Below are 16,360 nucleotides of genomic sequence, written 5' to 3' on the forward strand. Positions count from 1 at the left end.
GCTCATGATTAGGCTACGATTCTGGTGCAGGGGCGGGGAGGGGGTTGACCACAGCAGTGACGGGGTGGGCAGATCAGACCCATGAGGTGGGCAGGATCAGTGGTTGTTGGTGCGTGTCATGGTGTGTGCGTCGTGGGTATCGCTGGCACAGGTCTGAATTGATCCATTGCAGCTGTTAGGACATGTGCCCCCTTGCCCTTGGGTATGACCCCTTATCCCTTACCCCCAACTCCAACAGCCAAAAATCCCCCACAGGATGCAGCGTAGCATCTGGTACCACTGCATCACTGCACAGGCATTTAGTTAAGATTGGGCTGATACAGTGATAAATATACTGATGACCTTAAACTTATTACTAATATTTGACACAAGTGAGCTGAACTTGACAAAAGTACTGATCTCATTAAACCAAAACAAATTTACATGAAAATAAGTGCCATTTATTGCAGTAGAAATAATTGTGCTTTGAATCATAGCCATTAAAATCCCTTCAAATTGAGGCCCTTGTCCTAAAAACACACATTTACTTCATTCCAATGAAACTTACATCTATGGCTTAGAATTTTTTAGCAGAAAAAAAAGGATGCTATTTGAGAATACTTCCTCAAGCAAACTGGGATCTGTATTCACATAATCAGCTTTTAAGAGCTTCAGCTATAAATCAATTTTAAGCATAGATCTGTTGAACAGTCGGAATTTAATTTCAGCTACTTGCGAACAGCTGAGGTCTTTAGACATCACAGTCTTGGGAATTTCATAAAAGAAACTTTAATCTTGGCAGGCAAGCCAAAGTGTCAGAATCAGGACAAAGCAATAAATTAATAGTGTTTCACTGCACTATCGGAATCATCAACCGAAAGGGGACTTTGTTCTTTGAAAAAGGGCATCTAAGTTTGGCAGTGGCATCCACCATCACTATTATCAATGTGTTTTCCAAACTCAGCTCTTTTTCAGGAAGTAAGGCAGAAGAGAAAAACCAATCAAAATTCAGAATCTAGTCTACAAGTATGTTCTCCAAGGCAACAATGTTCATCTCCTCTGACAATGACCATGATGTGAACAGAAAATGGTATATAATGAAGCACTTTTATTCAATAACAGAGCAGTGTTCTGATGTTTCTCTGGTTCTAACAAGGCCAACTACATATTTAATTGTACATTTTTCATTCACATTAGTACAAGAGATACTAGATTATGATAGGACATGAGAGACATAAAACATGGCCAGATGCAATAAACAAAAAAAGACTCACAGACAACTGACCTTTGCTTGGAAGGAACAATTTTGGCATTTGCAGCCTCTCTTAAGCCCTGTAATGCTATGATAATGAGAAGCTGTTTCTGCTGGGTAGAAAAACTTAGGGGGTTGTACCCTAAGAAAGTTAGGATGCCTACTCGATGAGACTTAAATTAGTCATAACTAACTTGACCCACAGCACAATCCTATGCAAGTCTACTCCGAAGTAAGTCCCATTGTGTTCAGTGGGGCTTACTCCCAAGAAGGTATGTACAGGATTGTAACCTCATTGATTTCAATGGCACTTAGTCATGACCAACTTTCTCAGGATGCAACCCAAAGGAATCAGGATACCCCACAGCACTGATCTTCAACCAGTGGTTGTGATCCACAAGTATGTTGCAAAGTAAGGTAGACGTAAGTTGATCACACTTACGTAGTCACTACTTTTTTTTGGGGGGGGGGGAGCTTTCTTTCTCTCTGCTGCTGACTGTCAGGAATGCAGAAGGTAGAGGGAGAGACCAAAACAACTGAGATGAAAGAACTATAAAGGCAGGTGCCAGGTACTTGTATTTTGTCCTAAGTCAGCTGAGGAAGGAGGAAAAGAGGAGAAAAAAGAATGCTAGAGATTAAAACCGGTTCTCATGTTAATGGTTGTGATCAAAAGGAAGCCAAGTCCAAAAAGGTGAAGATATTGCTCTACAGCAGGGGAGGGGGGGGTTACACTCAACTTGTTGATTTTTCCAAGTTACCAATGTGGCTCTCATCTTGATAAAAATATTTATTTAAACCAAGTTTAATGAGGACTTAAAAGACCCAAGTATGTTTAGTTACCATTGGATGCATCTTTTTACAGATCCTGTAACCATAAAAGATGTTCTGGAAGATTTAATCAACTGTAGGGCACAGCCTATGACATGGGATCCCAAAGGATGTGCTCCCAAGCTGGGTTGTTAAAGTCACAGGATCTACCAGCATAAGGCCCTGACAGGATTGGGCCATAAGTCATTGAATCCATAGGATGCTGCTCTGCTAGAAAATCTAGCAGTTGCAATGAATTCCTTCTAATTTGTGGAGAGGGCAACTATATCACATAATTTAGTTTTAGTATATTAAAAATAAACTAAGAGCCCAATCCTATTCAGCTTTCCAGTGCCAATGCAGCTGTGTCAACAGGGCATGCGTTGCAGCCTGCAAATGGGGGGGGGGGGAACAGCCACAGAAGCCTGTGACTGTCCACCCGGTGTTAAGAGAACATTTGTTCCCTTACCTTGTAGCTGCATCAGCTGGAAAGTTGGATAAGATAGGGCCCTTAGTCACTGATCCTATCATTTATCCCATAATATGCACATAAGCAACACAAGCTGAATTCCCCTCTTGGACTACAATCTGAACACTATGGGCACATGCATTCTGCCCTCTTGCCCATATGCCAAGTCTAATCCATTCCCTCTCTTTTTTGCTAGCACATGTGCGTGTGTACGTACAGCCCCATTCCCTTGTATAAGGTGTTTAAAGAGGCCTTCCCCAAGGTGTGATATAATGTTAATTTCCTTTGCATTAGGTCGTCTCCCCAGAGAAATCTGCTAAAGAAGGTGCCTTTTCCAGCATGACTAGAAGTACATGGCTACGGCGTTTGGGCCTCTTCAGCCTAGAAAAGAGGCACCTGAGGGGGGACATGACTGAGACATACAAACTTATGCATGGGAAGGATAAAGTGGATAGAGAGATGCTCTTTACACTCTCACGTAACACCAGAACCAGGGGACATCCACTAAAACTGAGTGTTGGGAGAGTACAACTGCGGCCATACTTGGATCGTGCAGACCTGGCCACGGTGATCCATGCCACGGTGACATCGAGATTAGATTATTGTAACGCGCTCTATGTGCAGCTGCCCCTGAAGACGGTTCGGAAACTGCAATTAGTGCAGAATGCGGCAGCCCGTGTGGTCACTGGAGCTAGGCTGTTTGACTCTGTCAGCCCGCTTCTCCGGGGGCTACATTGGCTGCCCATTCGTTTTCGGGCCCAATTCAAGGTGCTGATTTTGACCTTTAAAGTCCTATACTGCTCTGGGCCAGGGTATCTTGAATTCGCCAAATGCCCCCATCCAGATAAATCTGTCAGTCTATACAAGCTGGCTAATTTACAACAAGTAAGCTTCTCTCCCTTAGGAAATGCAGTGGTGTCTATCCCAGGTAGGTCATTGATGGGGGTAACCAAGCCAGAACTTAGCGGAGATGATGAAAATCCAGCAAAAGAGCTCGCCATAATGTAGTCAGCAATCTGTTGCAAGGCAAACAATCCAGTTGGGTTATTGCCTTTCTTCATCTGCTCTTGTATAAGAGATTCCAGATCTTCCCGAAAAGCAGGACTCTGCAGTATCTGGGTGACTCTTTTCCTTTGTTCCATCATATTGAAGTCTTGCCTGAGGTCAGGAGACATGTTTCTTTCACGGATGTAGTCAGGGTCATTTTCATTGATGCGGTCAAAATATCTCTCTTTGTGAGGCAGGCTGGGAGGTGGAGGGGTTGTGATCATCCCCTGGTTGGTCTCAGCACTCATGCTTCAATCTGGATTACTCTCTTCACCTGGATGTTATGTTCAGAGGCCTCCTTTCTCTATTAAGGCAGTTGACCTGGTCGCCCGTGCCAGGAAGGGGGTGCGAGGGGCGGCTCTCCTCAGGAGCGAGCACGCCTTTGTGTTTCCCTCTTGCTGCCTCTGCCGCTCTGGCTGGCTGAGTCCAGGGTATCTTAGAGATAGCCTACTCCCGCACAATCCGGCTCATCCTCTTAGGTCATCAGAGAAGGCCTTTTCACAAGTGCCGCTGCCTAAGGAGGTACATGGGGCGGCGGCAAGAAATAGGGCCTTCTCAGTAGTGGCAGCAATGTTATGGAACGCCCTTCCCCCTGACTTGAGAATGGCTCCCTCTCTTGAGACTTTTCGGCGAGGCCTGAAGACCCTTTTGTTTAAACAAGCCTTCTGAGTTCATGGACTTTTTAACATCTTTTTTACATCTTTTAGTATTTTTTACAGGCCCGAGTCCTCTATGAACGGCTGCTTTATGCTCTTTTTATCTGACTTTTTATCTGACTAGTGCTTTTACAGTAACTGTTAATGTGTTTTAATATGTTTTTATCTGTATGTTAAATTATGTTTTAATGTTTTTAACATGTTGTAAGCCGCCCTGGGTCCCTTTGGGGAGAAGGGCAGGGTATAAATAAAGTTTATTATTATTATTATTATTATTATTATTATTATTATTAGGACAGACAAAAGAAAATATTTCTTTACTCAGCGTGCGGTTGGTCTGTGGAACTCCTTGCCGCAGGATGTGGTGACGGCATCTGACCTGGATGCCTTTAAAAGGGGATTGGACAAGTTTCTGGAGGAAAAATCCATTACGGGTTACAAGCCATGATGTTTATGTGCAACCTCCTGATTTTAGAAATGGGCTATGTATCAGAATGCCAGGTGCAATGGAGGGCACCAGGATGCAGGTCTCTTGTTATCTGGTGTGCTCCCTGGGGCACTTGGTGGGCCGCTGTGAGATACAGGAAGCTGGATTAGATGGGCCTATGGCCTGATCCAGTGGGGCTGTTCTTATGTTCTTAAGCAAGGAGAGAAAGGAAAAGGAAGGGGAAAGGAACATACATTTATAAGTGTTCCGACCCATTTGCATTCGCACTCATTCAAAGCTAAAGAAAGAAAACCACTTGACTTCTCCTGAACCAAGAGCTCAAAGAACTTTTAACACAATCTCAAGTAGCCATGGAAGAACCTAGATACATGACAACTGGAGACTGACAACAGAAAATGAGAGACTACAGGGACTTCCTGCAGCTCCTGACATAGAAATTCTACCTTTATGTTTTGATTATGACATACTTGGATGGTATGCTGAATTTCTGATGAAGGATGCTGGAACAAGACAAACCATAGGGAGCTGATAAGCGACCACATTGAAGGGGAGTTTCTGCACAACTGCTAAATATAATCCCTTTATTTCATCTAGGGGTTGTAAATATATCATGAGCGCAATATGCGACGGTGTAGGAAGTAAACAGAGGAAGATTCCTGAAACGAACTACTGTGAAGCATATCCATTAGGGGAAAAAATGTCTTTTTGGACTATGGCAAATTGGTTCTCAAATCACTTTTGTATACTCTAATTTTTCTATGCCTTAGGCACAAATTCTATCCAACTTTACAGCTGGCTGATGCAGCCATGCCAATGCTCACTGAATCCTGTGATGGGGACAGGCAGTCATGGATGTCTCTTCAAAGGTAAGGGAATGTTTGTTCTCTTACCTCAGGACTGCATTGCAGCTGCATCAGTGCTGAAAAGTTGGATAGGATTGGGCCCTTAAGCTGCAATCCGAGACACAATTTCCTGGGAGCAGCCTTCCTCGTAAGTTGCATGTGTGTGGTTATGCAGCTAGAATTCAAGTTCCATGCAGCTTCCTTTTCAGTGCTCCAGAACTCAGGGTTGATGATGATAGCATTGTAGAGCACTCCAGAGCTGCTCCATGCAGCCACCATAAGGCTCCACTTGCTTCTCTTGAAAATTAGAGGAAACATTTCCTACAAGTAAGTCTTATTGAACATAGTGGGTCTTACTTCCACAAAACCATGCATAGGATTGAACTGTTAATGAGGTAGGCAAAAATATGAAGCTACCATGGAAACACGATGATACAATGAACACTGACTCCGTAAGGCATGCAAAGATTTGAAAGAATATAGGAAATTCTTGTTTTTGTGTCATACCAGTGTCACGTAAAGTGTCCCTGGATGTTCTTTAAAAGAGCATGCTTGATTTCAGGGGCAGTGGCACAGATAAGCCAGGTCAGGCAATGGCCAAGAGCACACAACCATCAGGGGGCTGGCCTGGCCAGGTCAGCTCTTGAATCCTCACTATCAGTGCCAGTAGTAGTACCATCAGGGGTGCCACAGGAAGGGTGCCATGAAGATTCCAGGGCAGAACTCTGCACCAGGGACGCCAGCAGCCAGGTCCCGGCACTGCTTAGTTTTATGAGTCAAATGGCCCTTATACAGTGGCATCACTGGGGGATGTGTGGGGAGAGGCAGACTGTGTCAGGTGACTGTGTATAAGTCCTTCAGTGTTTCAGGGTCCAACCAAGTCACCATTCCTCACCTGGCCAAAAACATGAAAGAAGCACCATGAAAGCCAAGCACAGCGGGTGGGTGGAAAGCTTATCACTCCCTAAGCCGTGTGAGGTTTGTCAAAGAGGAACAGCTCTTTGTCACCTTGAAAGGCGCCTGTGCACAGCAGGGGCAGGACCAAAACAGCATGGAGTGACACCATGAGTTGCCCCACTGGGTGACACCAACCATAGCGATGCCACTGCTCTTATATATTCTGCATTTCTTTTCCTGAGGTTTTTAAAAACTATAAGCATGGATGGAATTAAGCTGTAAAGCAATGGGTCTTAAGTTAGTCACAGCTAATTTTTTCCATTGATTTCAGTGTGATACATGGTGAAAACAAAAAACAAAAAACAAATCCCACTGTGTTCAATGGGGCTTATTTCTAGGTAAGATGACTGCAACCTTTGTCATGATATGCTTTAGCTGGAGCCTACATTTATTGTTCGTAAAGCAGATAGAATTTTGCTTAAAGTGTTAAATAACTATTTTGCATCACATTCATCCATTGCCCTGTTATATTTCAAACCGAGGGCATTCATGAGCCACCATCTGTGCTTATCTGTGGCTGCTTAGTTACCTGCAATGTTTCTGCCCTTTATAAACTCCCACTCATCTGACTTTCCCCAAACCTCTTTGCCATAAATTGAAGCAGTTTGCCATTTCCCTCCCCCAATTGGGTTTAAATAACACATTATGCTATCCAGCCCTCAACCTCCGCTTATATTTGTATATGCTGACTGGATCCCTGTTAATTTAAAGCTTTATCCACCTAGTTAGCATTTTTCTGCAAGTTATTATATTAAATTGGCAATACTGTTGCTTTCAAAAACAGGGAAACAACATGCATCAGCAATTTTATTTTTAAGTGTAAGAAAACTGCTTTAGTAGAAACTTTCTGATATATTAACTTGTTAGCAGGCAATGTACGGAAGACCTCTTGGAGCAGCAGTTGGCACCTGAACAGTCTGTTGAAGTCATCACCCTCTCCAACTAAGGCAAAGAGTTGACCCAAGACCCAGCTTTCTATACTTATTTAACATATAATTTTTTCTAAGAAAGCAAGTGTAGTACAACCACTGAAGGAAAAGAAATTCACGGACAAATTCAAGACTCCTGAGCTGCAATTCTATACACACTTACTGGGAGTAAGACTCATTGACCACAATGGGACTTACTTCTGAGTAGACGCACTTTATAGTCAACTTTATAATACTGTGTTTTTAAATCTTTCCAGATTAGTTTCAGCAAATGAAAAATCTCTTTTTTTAAAGTTGCTAATTCTCTAGCCTACAAAGAAAACCACAAAATCATGGCTCCAGTGCATCTGAACTCTCAAATGAATATTACAACTTTAAGCTGACATTATTCTGTGTAGACTAACTTACAGGCAACGATTGCTAAAGAATTCAGCATTTTTGTTAATGTAGTTTGTAAGACTAAAGACCTCAGGGAGCATATTACCAACTGTGGCTTCTTTGAGATTACTGGGAAGACAATGAATTCAGCAAGAACAGCCACTTTGCCCATAGTCCATGGAATCAACTTGTTAGAAGAAGAAAAAAAATAGTATAGGAACTGAAGCAGAACCAATGATTGTGACTGATGCAGGTTAGACTGGCAAAACTGATTGTTGGTTGTTGATGAAGGTTACTGATGAAAGTGCCTATTCAATCTGAAAATTCATGTTCAGGAGTAAATTTTAAGTAACCACAAACACTGTAAAATTCAGCATTTAAGGACAGGAAACATTAAGGTTATGAACTCTCTTTCTCCCCCACAAATAGCCTAACCTGCATGATGGGTTTCTACAAAATTCAAATTGTCTCTTTAATATTGTTGTTGTTTACATTCTGGGACTAATAGGAACTAATTTCTTAAAAATCATATTAGGTTGCACCTAGACTGGTGACCAGATTAAATGGAGAACAGAGTGCCTATACTTTTACTCTCTGTATAGAAGAGGGAATATTGGTGGGTGCAGCTTTTTAAAACCTTCCATGTTGAGCTGCACCTGCCAAAATTCCCTCTTCTATACAGTGGTTAAAGCTATAGGCATGATGTCCAACATTGTATATGATCACCTTGCACCTAGAGCTTTAGCAGAGCATAGTACTGTGGTCAGAAACACCTTCCACGATTGGAAGGAGTGTTCTGCTCATGCAGAAGAGCGGAATTCTCCTTTCACTCATAGAGAGAGCTTTATAATGATGGAGAAGTACTCAGCTAAAAGTCTGATAGTAAAGCAGTGATTTAAAAATATTTTAACTTGGCATAAGAACAGGGGAGGCTCTACCATGACACTACCTGACCTTTTAGCATAGAGCAGTGTTAGGTTAAAGACACTGGACAAGAGCACCAGCAAGTAAAGGGAGAGGCATCTGGTGTACCCCTTCAGGTACACGAGTTTGTGTCTCAATCCTGCTCAAGTTCTAAGCAACTGTGCTAAAACAGCTGTGGTATTCATGATAACTTTTTATGTTCTCTCTAATAAGAATAGCTGGTTACAGTGAACCAGCGGGTGTAACAGGGATGGAAAGTGAATGCAAATGAGTGGGCCAATAGGGTTCTGGGATGGGGCAGGATCAACAATAGGTCCCCAGTCTCATTTATTTATTGGGGTTGTGGCATGAAAAAGGTTGAAGATTCCTTAGAGGGGTAGCAAATAGCCCGCTGCCCAACTGCCTGCTGCCCTCTCCAGCCTGTCGCTCCATTGGCTGCACTTTCGACTTACTGGGAGCAAGTTGGAAAAGGACTGCAGCGGCAACAGCCTCCTTGTCCCACCAGGGTTGCTGGAGCGAGAAGGGAGGAAGCTGCCATAGCTCCAGATCACCTCTCCCAGCTTATCAAGGCAGGGACAGGTATTTGAGTTCACCCACCCGTTCCTTGAACTTGATTAGATTGTGCTTTGCAGGCCCGCTCCCAGCTCAACCCCTATTTACAATGAGCATGAGCTGAGAATGCTGAGGGTTTAATTTGTGCCACCAGAGTTTAGCCCTGGTATTTGTTTTCAATGCTAGAACTGGACCCTGTGCATTCAGAAAAAAAGGATCCCAGAGCAGGTGCAGAGTACCCTTTTCTCATCACCAACTACAGCCTCCACTATAGACAATTGACAATATTAATATAACTTTTTTACACAAAAATCTCAAATTAGTAGCTCCCTTTCTCTACAACCTCTCTACAAGAGCCCTACAACCTTAAAAAAAAAAGAGACACATAAGAAATACGGACAAACAACCACTGGGAGATGCTGAGTTGAGATGAATATGGACAGTTGTTCCCTCCCTGCTAAATATAAGAGAGGCACCACTTTAAAAAGTGTTCCTTTGCCCTGTTAGAAAATGCAAGCTAAGGGGAAAGGGCTTCCAGCTCAAAGGATCATGTTCCCAGGTATACTTGAGCTCTGGAATCTGTTTTCTAGAAATTAAGCATTGAGTAAAAACATAATGCCTCTGTTCCATTTTGGGTCATATGCCTGCTATTAAATTTCTGCTATTGATGTTTGAATTTTTAAAATGACTTTCCACGTCTAGATGATAGAATAGCTGAGAAGGCCTGATTTGTATAACAGATTCTGAATAATATACCCATGACCTAGATAGACTTCAACAAAGAAGATGCACAAGCCTTGTCCATTTTGCAACTGTTATGATATCCCATACATCCCCTTTAGGTACCTGAATCCATATACTGGTCCAGTTTGTTTTTGTCACTAGAAGATAGTGTAACATTAAATGATGCCTTTGCATTTAATGTTTAATGGTGTTTTCTGTGGATTGAAAACATACCTCTGGGAGAATGTTTTCAATCCGCAGAAAACACCAGGAAAAAATTATGCAGGTTCATCTTTCTCTCACGCATTCACCTAATTCAACATTTTTCCTTGCCTAGAGAATTTCTGTCTTCTCCTCAACAATAACAGAGGTTGGGGACTCATGAATGAACTTAGTGAGAACCTTTTAATAAAAAAAAAAAAACCATGTCTAATTCCTATATATCACTGGTATTCAAACTTTGAGATAACTCTTTGGGGGAGGGGGGAAGGTAGCAATGAAATCCCCAGGATCACACTGCTGTGGGGGAAAGGGGAGCTATTTTTAAACTTAACTTACATGCTGCCAGCATCAGTGGGGGGGGGGGGTAGTTGTGAGCCGCCCAGCAGAACACTCTGCAGGGTCCTCAAGGTTTGTAAAAAGCTAAAGCTGTGATCGCGACGACACCAGAAGTGGCTTGCAATTGCAAAGATCACTTTTTAAAGGCCATGGGGTTCCCCATGCCCTCCAGACCCAGGCAGCATGTAATAAGTTTAGAAACAGTCCCTCTTCCCCCGCAGGGCGCAATTCTGGGTTTCACATTGTTGCTTTCCCCCCTGCTCCCACTCCTGAAATGGAAAGGGGCAGCATTACATGGGCTGGTGGTTTGAGTACCACTACTATAGATAATGCCACATCCTGCCAATCACCAAAGCCCAAGTCTTAACCTGTTAACCAAACCTTAAACACTTCTATTTTTAATCAAACTTTCCTATACCAATAAAGATGTACTTCAAAGCTTACTTTTTAGGATACTTTTTTGCTTTTTCGTTTGGTATGGCAGAAAAATAAATCTGAGCACAGCTCAACTATTATTTCCAGAAGAAAATGCAGAGATGAATATAAAATTAATAGCCAAACTCTAATATTATAATAGCAACATGTCCCAAAGAGTGCTACATAGCGATAATACAGTGCTGTACAAATTGGTCTATTTTCATTTTATTTTCTAGCAGTGGCTTGAGCCAGAAAGAACCATTTCAGTAGCCAGTAACTCTAAAGTTCCTTCATGTATCATGCTGACAGATTAAATCTGCTCTTTGGTGTTCTGCACCACTGTGTGCTTTATAACAACCTACCAAGTAATTCTACTCTGACTGGTTATTTATTTATTTTTGCTTCATTCAATAAATGAGTACAGTTTACAGACAGAAATGCTAGACACTCTAGCAAAAAGAAAGACTTACTCCATTAATGACTCCCGTTTTTAGTTCTATATGCAGAAATTCTCTGACCTCTTCAATATTCATTTCCACTACATCAGATGATAAATTAAATTCTCTTCATTCTGACAAGCCCAGTAAAATGAAATCAGTGGTATATTGTTAGTTGTCCATTAGGGGCACTTTCTCTTAATATTTAGTGCTTCAATAAACAGTTCATAATACAAAATCTAGGAGCTGGGGGCACTATCATCTCTACAGCTATAGCACAAGAGAAATTAGGGCTGCAGCTCACTTGCCCCTCTTCTAGCCCAATCCTGTGTGTGTCTACTCAGAAGTAAGTCCCACTGAATTCAATGGGAACTACTCTCAGATAAGCATGTATAGGATTGCAGTCTTAAGGTCCATGAGATTCCTTCAAAGCAAGACTACAGCCAGGGATCAAGGTCTACATCAGTAGTTCTCAAACTGTGGGATAGGACCCACTGGTGGATTGCAATCTGATTTTTGGTGAGTTGTGAAAGAGTGATGGAAAGATCATATAACTAACTGCCTCAAGCCCTGAGCCTATTGAAAAATCAGATACTCTAGCTCAGGGGTGCTCATACCTTTTTGGCTCGAGAGCTACTTTGAAACCCAGCAAGGCCCGGAGATCTACCAGGGGGGAAGGAAGCGTCTGACAGACACCCCCTTTAATGTATGGAGCCCCTGCTGGAGTCTAGTCAGTTTTGTTGCTGCATGCCTGAAGAGCAGCTAAAGTGCCAGTTTCAGTGTCAGTTTAGTGTCAGCTAAATATGTCAGTTTCCTCTAGTCACTAGACGAAACTGACATATTAACAGTTTGGAGAGACAGGGCTCCGATCTACTCATTTTGCCTCGCGATCTACCGGTAGATCGCGATCCACCTATTGAGCACCCCTGCTCTAGCTGCTAATTACCCTGTAAGGAGCTGAGCTGCTACAGTTTGAAAGCACACAGTAGTACTTTCCTAGGGTGCAATTCCTACACATTTGATTGACGCACCATGGTTAGTAATGATCATTTTGGGTATTTTCTTCCAAATCTTTGTCTCCCTGCCAATGGAAGCTAATCAGATAAGAGACTCATGCAAACAATCCTGTTGACATGGCTCTGATATTCACACACTGTATAGCCACCAAGAGGACATGATAGCACTACAGTTCCTATACCTGTCACACTGGTCTGTGAAAGGGGCCTGAGAGCACTGTCCTATGCTCGTCTATTCAGAAGTAATTTCCATCCTCTTCAATGGGACTTACTCTCAGGAAAGTATGCACAGGATAGAAGCCTGAGTCAATAGGATTCATTCAATCTTTAATTACAATTCCAAATATGCAAAGACTAAAGGGCTAACTGCAAAGAGTCTGAATACCATCAGTGTGGCATTTTCCAAGCATAGCCCAAGTTTCTACAATATCTTGCTTCCTTCAGTGTAACAAATTCATGATATCTCTGAGCATAAGAGGCAATATATTTCCAACTTTTACTTCCATGCTGAACTCCTGTTTTCATTGGAGTAGAGAAAGTCCAAGTTCTCCAACAAGAGGTCTTTTTCCCTAAGATAGCACATAAATGCATTTTTATCATAGCAATCGTTTGATCTCTCTGTATGACACACTATCCTACAGGGCTCAAAAGATGGTAGTATTGCTTTTTTCAAATCTCCATGCAACTTTCTAGGTTTGAGAATCAGTTCAGAAGTGGAGTTAGAGGGCTAATCTTTGATGAACAAGTATATATTTTGCTCAATGTAAGGGATACATCTGACAACTTCCTTTGATACCCAAATAAGTCTCTGCATATTGACCACAGCCACAGCACAATATAGTTTAATTTAGACAATAAATGATTCAGATAAGTAATTTAGGGCACAATCCTAACCAGGTCTACTTAGAAGTAAGTCCTATTTTGTTCAATGGTGCTTGCTCTCTGGAAAGTGTGGTTAGTATTGCAGCCTAATTCTCCCACCTCAAACTGAGAGCGAAAAACTGAGGAGGAAAAGAATGCAATAGGAGTCAGAATAAAGTATGAAGATGGGTAGGTTGTGGTGCTGATGCAGTTATTGTTGAAATTAGATTAGTTCATAAGATGCAAGCTAGATTAGTGAAAACTGAAAGTCATTGCTATAAGCACATATTTGTAAAGAGAAAAGAAACCCTATACTCTGTATCGTATTTTTCTGGAACGAAACAATTGCAAGCTAGAAATACAAAATACAGGAATATGAGAGGCAAAAGAAAAGACACTTTCAGACTTTCAAAACCCTCGCTTTGCTCAGATTGTTATCCTTTAAAAAAGAATCTATTGCACATGGCCATTTATACAGTTCTGAACAGTTCATACTACCACCCTCCAAGTCTGAATACCCAACATTTATATTAGCTTTAGATTTGCATTCTGCCATCCATTTAGGTAAAGGTTTAAACCCTGTGGAGGTGAGGCCTTTTCTATTTAAAAGCCATGTGTCAATTTCTTCTTTTAAAAAGCAATGTATGTGTCCAGATTTTTCTGTAATAATGGACACAGTGACACACTCTGGTTGTGCCTGGGAATACCACTCTTCAACAGAGCCTTCAGTGACTATACAATCAGCTTGTATACATTATCTCATTGATTCAGAAATTAAAAACCAACATATTTTCCTAGATGTTTCTTTAAATTACAGCTGCTTTACAAGTCTCCTTGTGCTAGAAAAAAAACACCGATTATCCCAACAGACCAGCCTATGTTCTCTGTAAACACAAGTTAGAGCCACAGAACTCTCAAGTCATCATATGGGATATTTTCTACACCTTTCCTTAATGACATCCAGCATATATATAAAATCACAATTTTCAATGTTTATTTCCTTAGAGGTGCTCATATGAGAGCCAGACCTCTTGTTAATCAGCAAAAAAATACTGCAACAAACTATTTTCTCACTAATAAACAAATGTATTCAGCTCTGCCGCATGATTTGAACGTTTTTAATGTAGTTAATTTGCCACACGTTCTATATGGACAAAATCATTCCACCAAAGACATTTTATCTTTACAAAATAAATTATGCAGTATAAACTCCATGGAAGACTTCAGGGGTTTGAAAGCCAGACTGGAAATGTCTTTGAAAATGTTTATACAAAATCTTAATAGGCATCTCTCCTTTTTCCTAGGAAGAAATCAGGCTCATTAACAGACTGTAAAAGTCTGTGTATACAGAAATAAGGTTTCCTTATTTTGTGAATGCAGCAATTTGGATGAGGTTTAAACTGGGAAATACAAATTTTTTAAGCAGTGACCTTTTCATGGCACATTTTAACCCCATTTCTTTGGGCACTTAAGCACAGGGTTTCTCAGTCAATTTCAGAGCAATGGCTAGAACTGGAATTTAGCGTTCTCCCAAACAAGCCCATTTCAAGCAGCCCAGGCGGGTCTGCTTATTATTCAGGGCTCCCCACAACTGGCAAAACCAGCCATCTGCCACCAGCTTTCCCGCTGACCATTAATTAAGGACCCATCCATCAAAACCAGAGCCAGAAAAGTGAAGGGGGAGGGAAGCCAGAGTGGGGAGATGCTTAAAAGCGCTGGGAGAGCAAATGGATCGCCTTGCAGGGGGAGCCCAGAGGGATTGCGCCTGCTGCTGCTGCCATCCAGTTAATGCAAAAGTTCACTCCAAGGCCCACACCAGCCAGCTCAGGAATTATTCAGGTGTACTCGGCTGACCTTCCCCAGGCACAGCAGTCAGCAGCACTGCGCACTAGTGCATGGGTAGCGGGGGCGACGTTGACCCATACCTTGGAAGAAGAAGGCTTTGCTGCCATTGTGCAGCCCTTGCACCTGCAGTACACCGGCCACCGACTGGCCCAGCTGCAACTCGCTCAGCACATCGATCTGCAACGAGGGGTCCACCCCGAAGCCTAGAACTGGAGCCAGAGAGGAGGAAGAGGCATCACTGGCATGTCTTGGTCCCCAACCCTTCCACCTGACATTTGCCCCCCCCCCCACTGACTCTGACCCCAATCCTATGCATATCTACGCAGAAGCAGTCGCATCATAGTCAATGGGGCTTACTCCCAGGAAAGTGTGAATAGGATTGAAGCCTGCCAGTCCAATCTCCCTGACCCACTTCACAGCACAATCCAAGGCAGGTCTACTCTGAAGTCTCACTGAGTTCAATAGGGCTTATTCCCAAGGAAGTGTACATAGGACTGCAGCCTAGCAGCAGTCATGCCTACTCAGAAGTCAGTCCCATAGTGTTCAATGAGGCTCACTCCCAGGTAGGTGCGCATTGGGTTGCTGCCGAAGAACCCGATCTATACAGGTCTACTCAGAAACACCTCCCATTACAGTCAATGGAGCTTACTCCCAGGTAGGGTTTGCATAGGACTGCAGCCTGAGAACCCGATCCTATGTGTGTCTGAAGCCAGCCCTATTAAACTCAATGGGACTTACTCCCAGGACAATGTGGATAGGGCTGCAGCCTTAGACCCCCAGTCCTGCGAAGTTCCCGGGTCGGTGCCGGAGTGCTTCTTCCCCCTGTCCCCCCGAGGGAGCCCCACGCCCAGCGGGCGAGTCTCCCCCCGCGCCCACACTCACCTGAGCCCAGGCAGAGGAGCGCGCACAGGGCGCCCAGGCGCACCGGGGACACCATGGCGGCGCGGGGCATCAGTCCATGGCGCTCCGGCGCTCTCCCCAGCAGCTCCCCTTCGCCTCACCACAGCGCCAGGCTCCGGCGGGCGGGGGGGCCAGGAGTCGGCTCCTCCCGCCTCATCCCCGCCGGCAGCCGGGCAGCGGCAGCCTCCAGCCCGCGCCCTTCCCGGAACGAAGCGCCTGGCCCGGACCTGTTGGAGGCGCGCCGGCGAGACAATGGGGCGCGGGCAGCGAGGAGGCTCCGCGGCGGCGCGCAGGTGTCCCCCGCCGCCCTCGGGGCTCCCTCTCCAGCCCGCTCTGGACCAGGCGCAGGAGATGCTCCGGGCA

General features: G+C 43.5%; 1 protein-coding gene across 1 annotated transcript in view; it reads right to left on the minus strand.

The window, feature by feature from the left end:
- NELL2 (neural EGFL like 2) overlaps positions 1-16,034 on the minus strand; it is a 147,470-nt gene extending 131,436 nt beyond the window's left edge. The window contains exons 1-2 of the mRNA XM_066633686.1: positions 15,980-16,034; positions 15,178-15,306 (exon numbers count right to left, since the gene is read on the minus strand). Coding sequence (XP_066489783.1) covers positions 15,178-15,306; positions 15,980-16,034 — 184 coding nt within the window. The remainder of the gene's footprint in view (positions 1-15,177; positions 15,307-15,979) is intronic.
- Positions 16,035-16,360: the final 326 nt, after the last annotated feature.

Source organism: Tiliqua scincoides, chromosome 7 (assembly GCF_035046505.1).
Source record: "Tiliqua scincoides isolate rTilSci1 chromosome 7, rTilSci1.hap2, whole genome shotgun sequence".
In the NCBI taxonomy this organism is placed as follows: Eukaryota; Metazoa; Chordata; class Lepidosauria; order Squamata; family Scincidae; genus Tiliqua; species Tiliqua scincoides.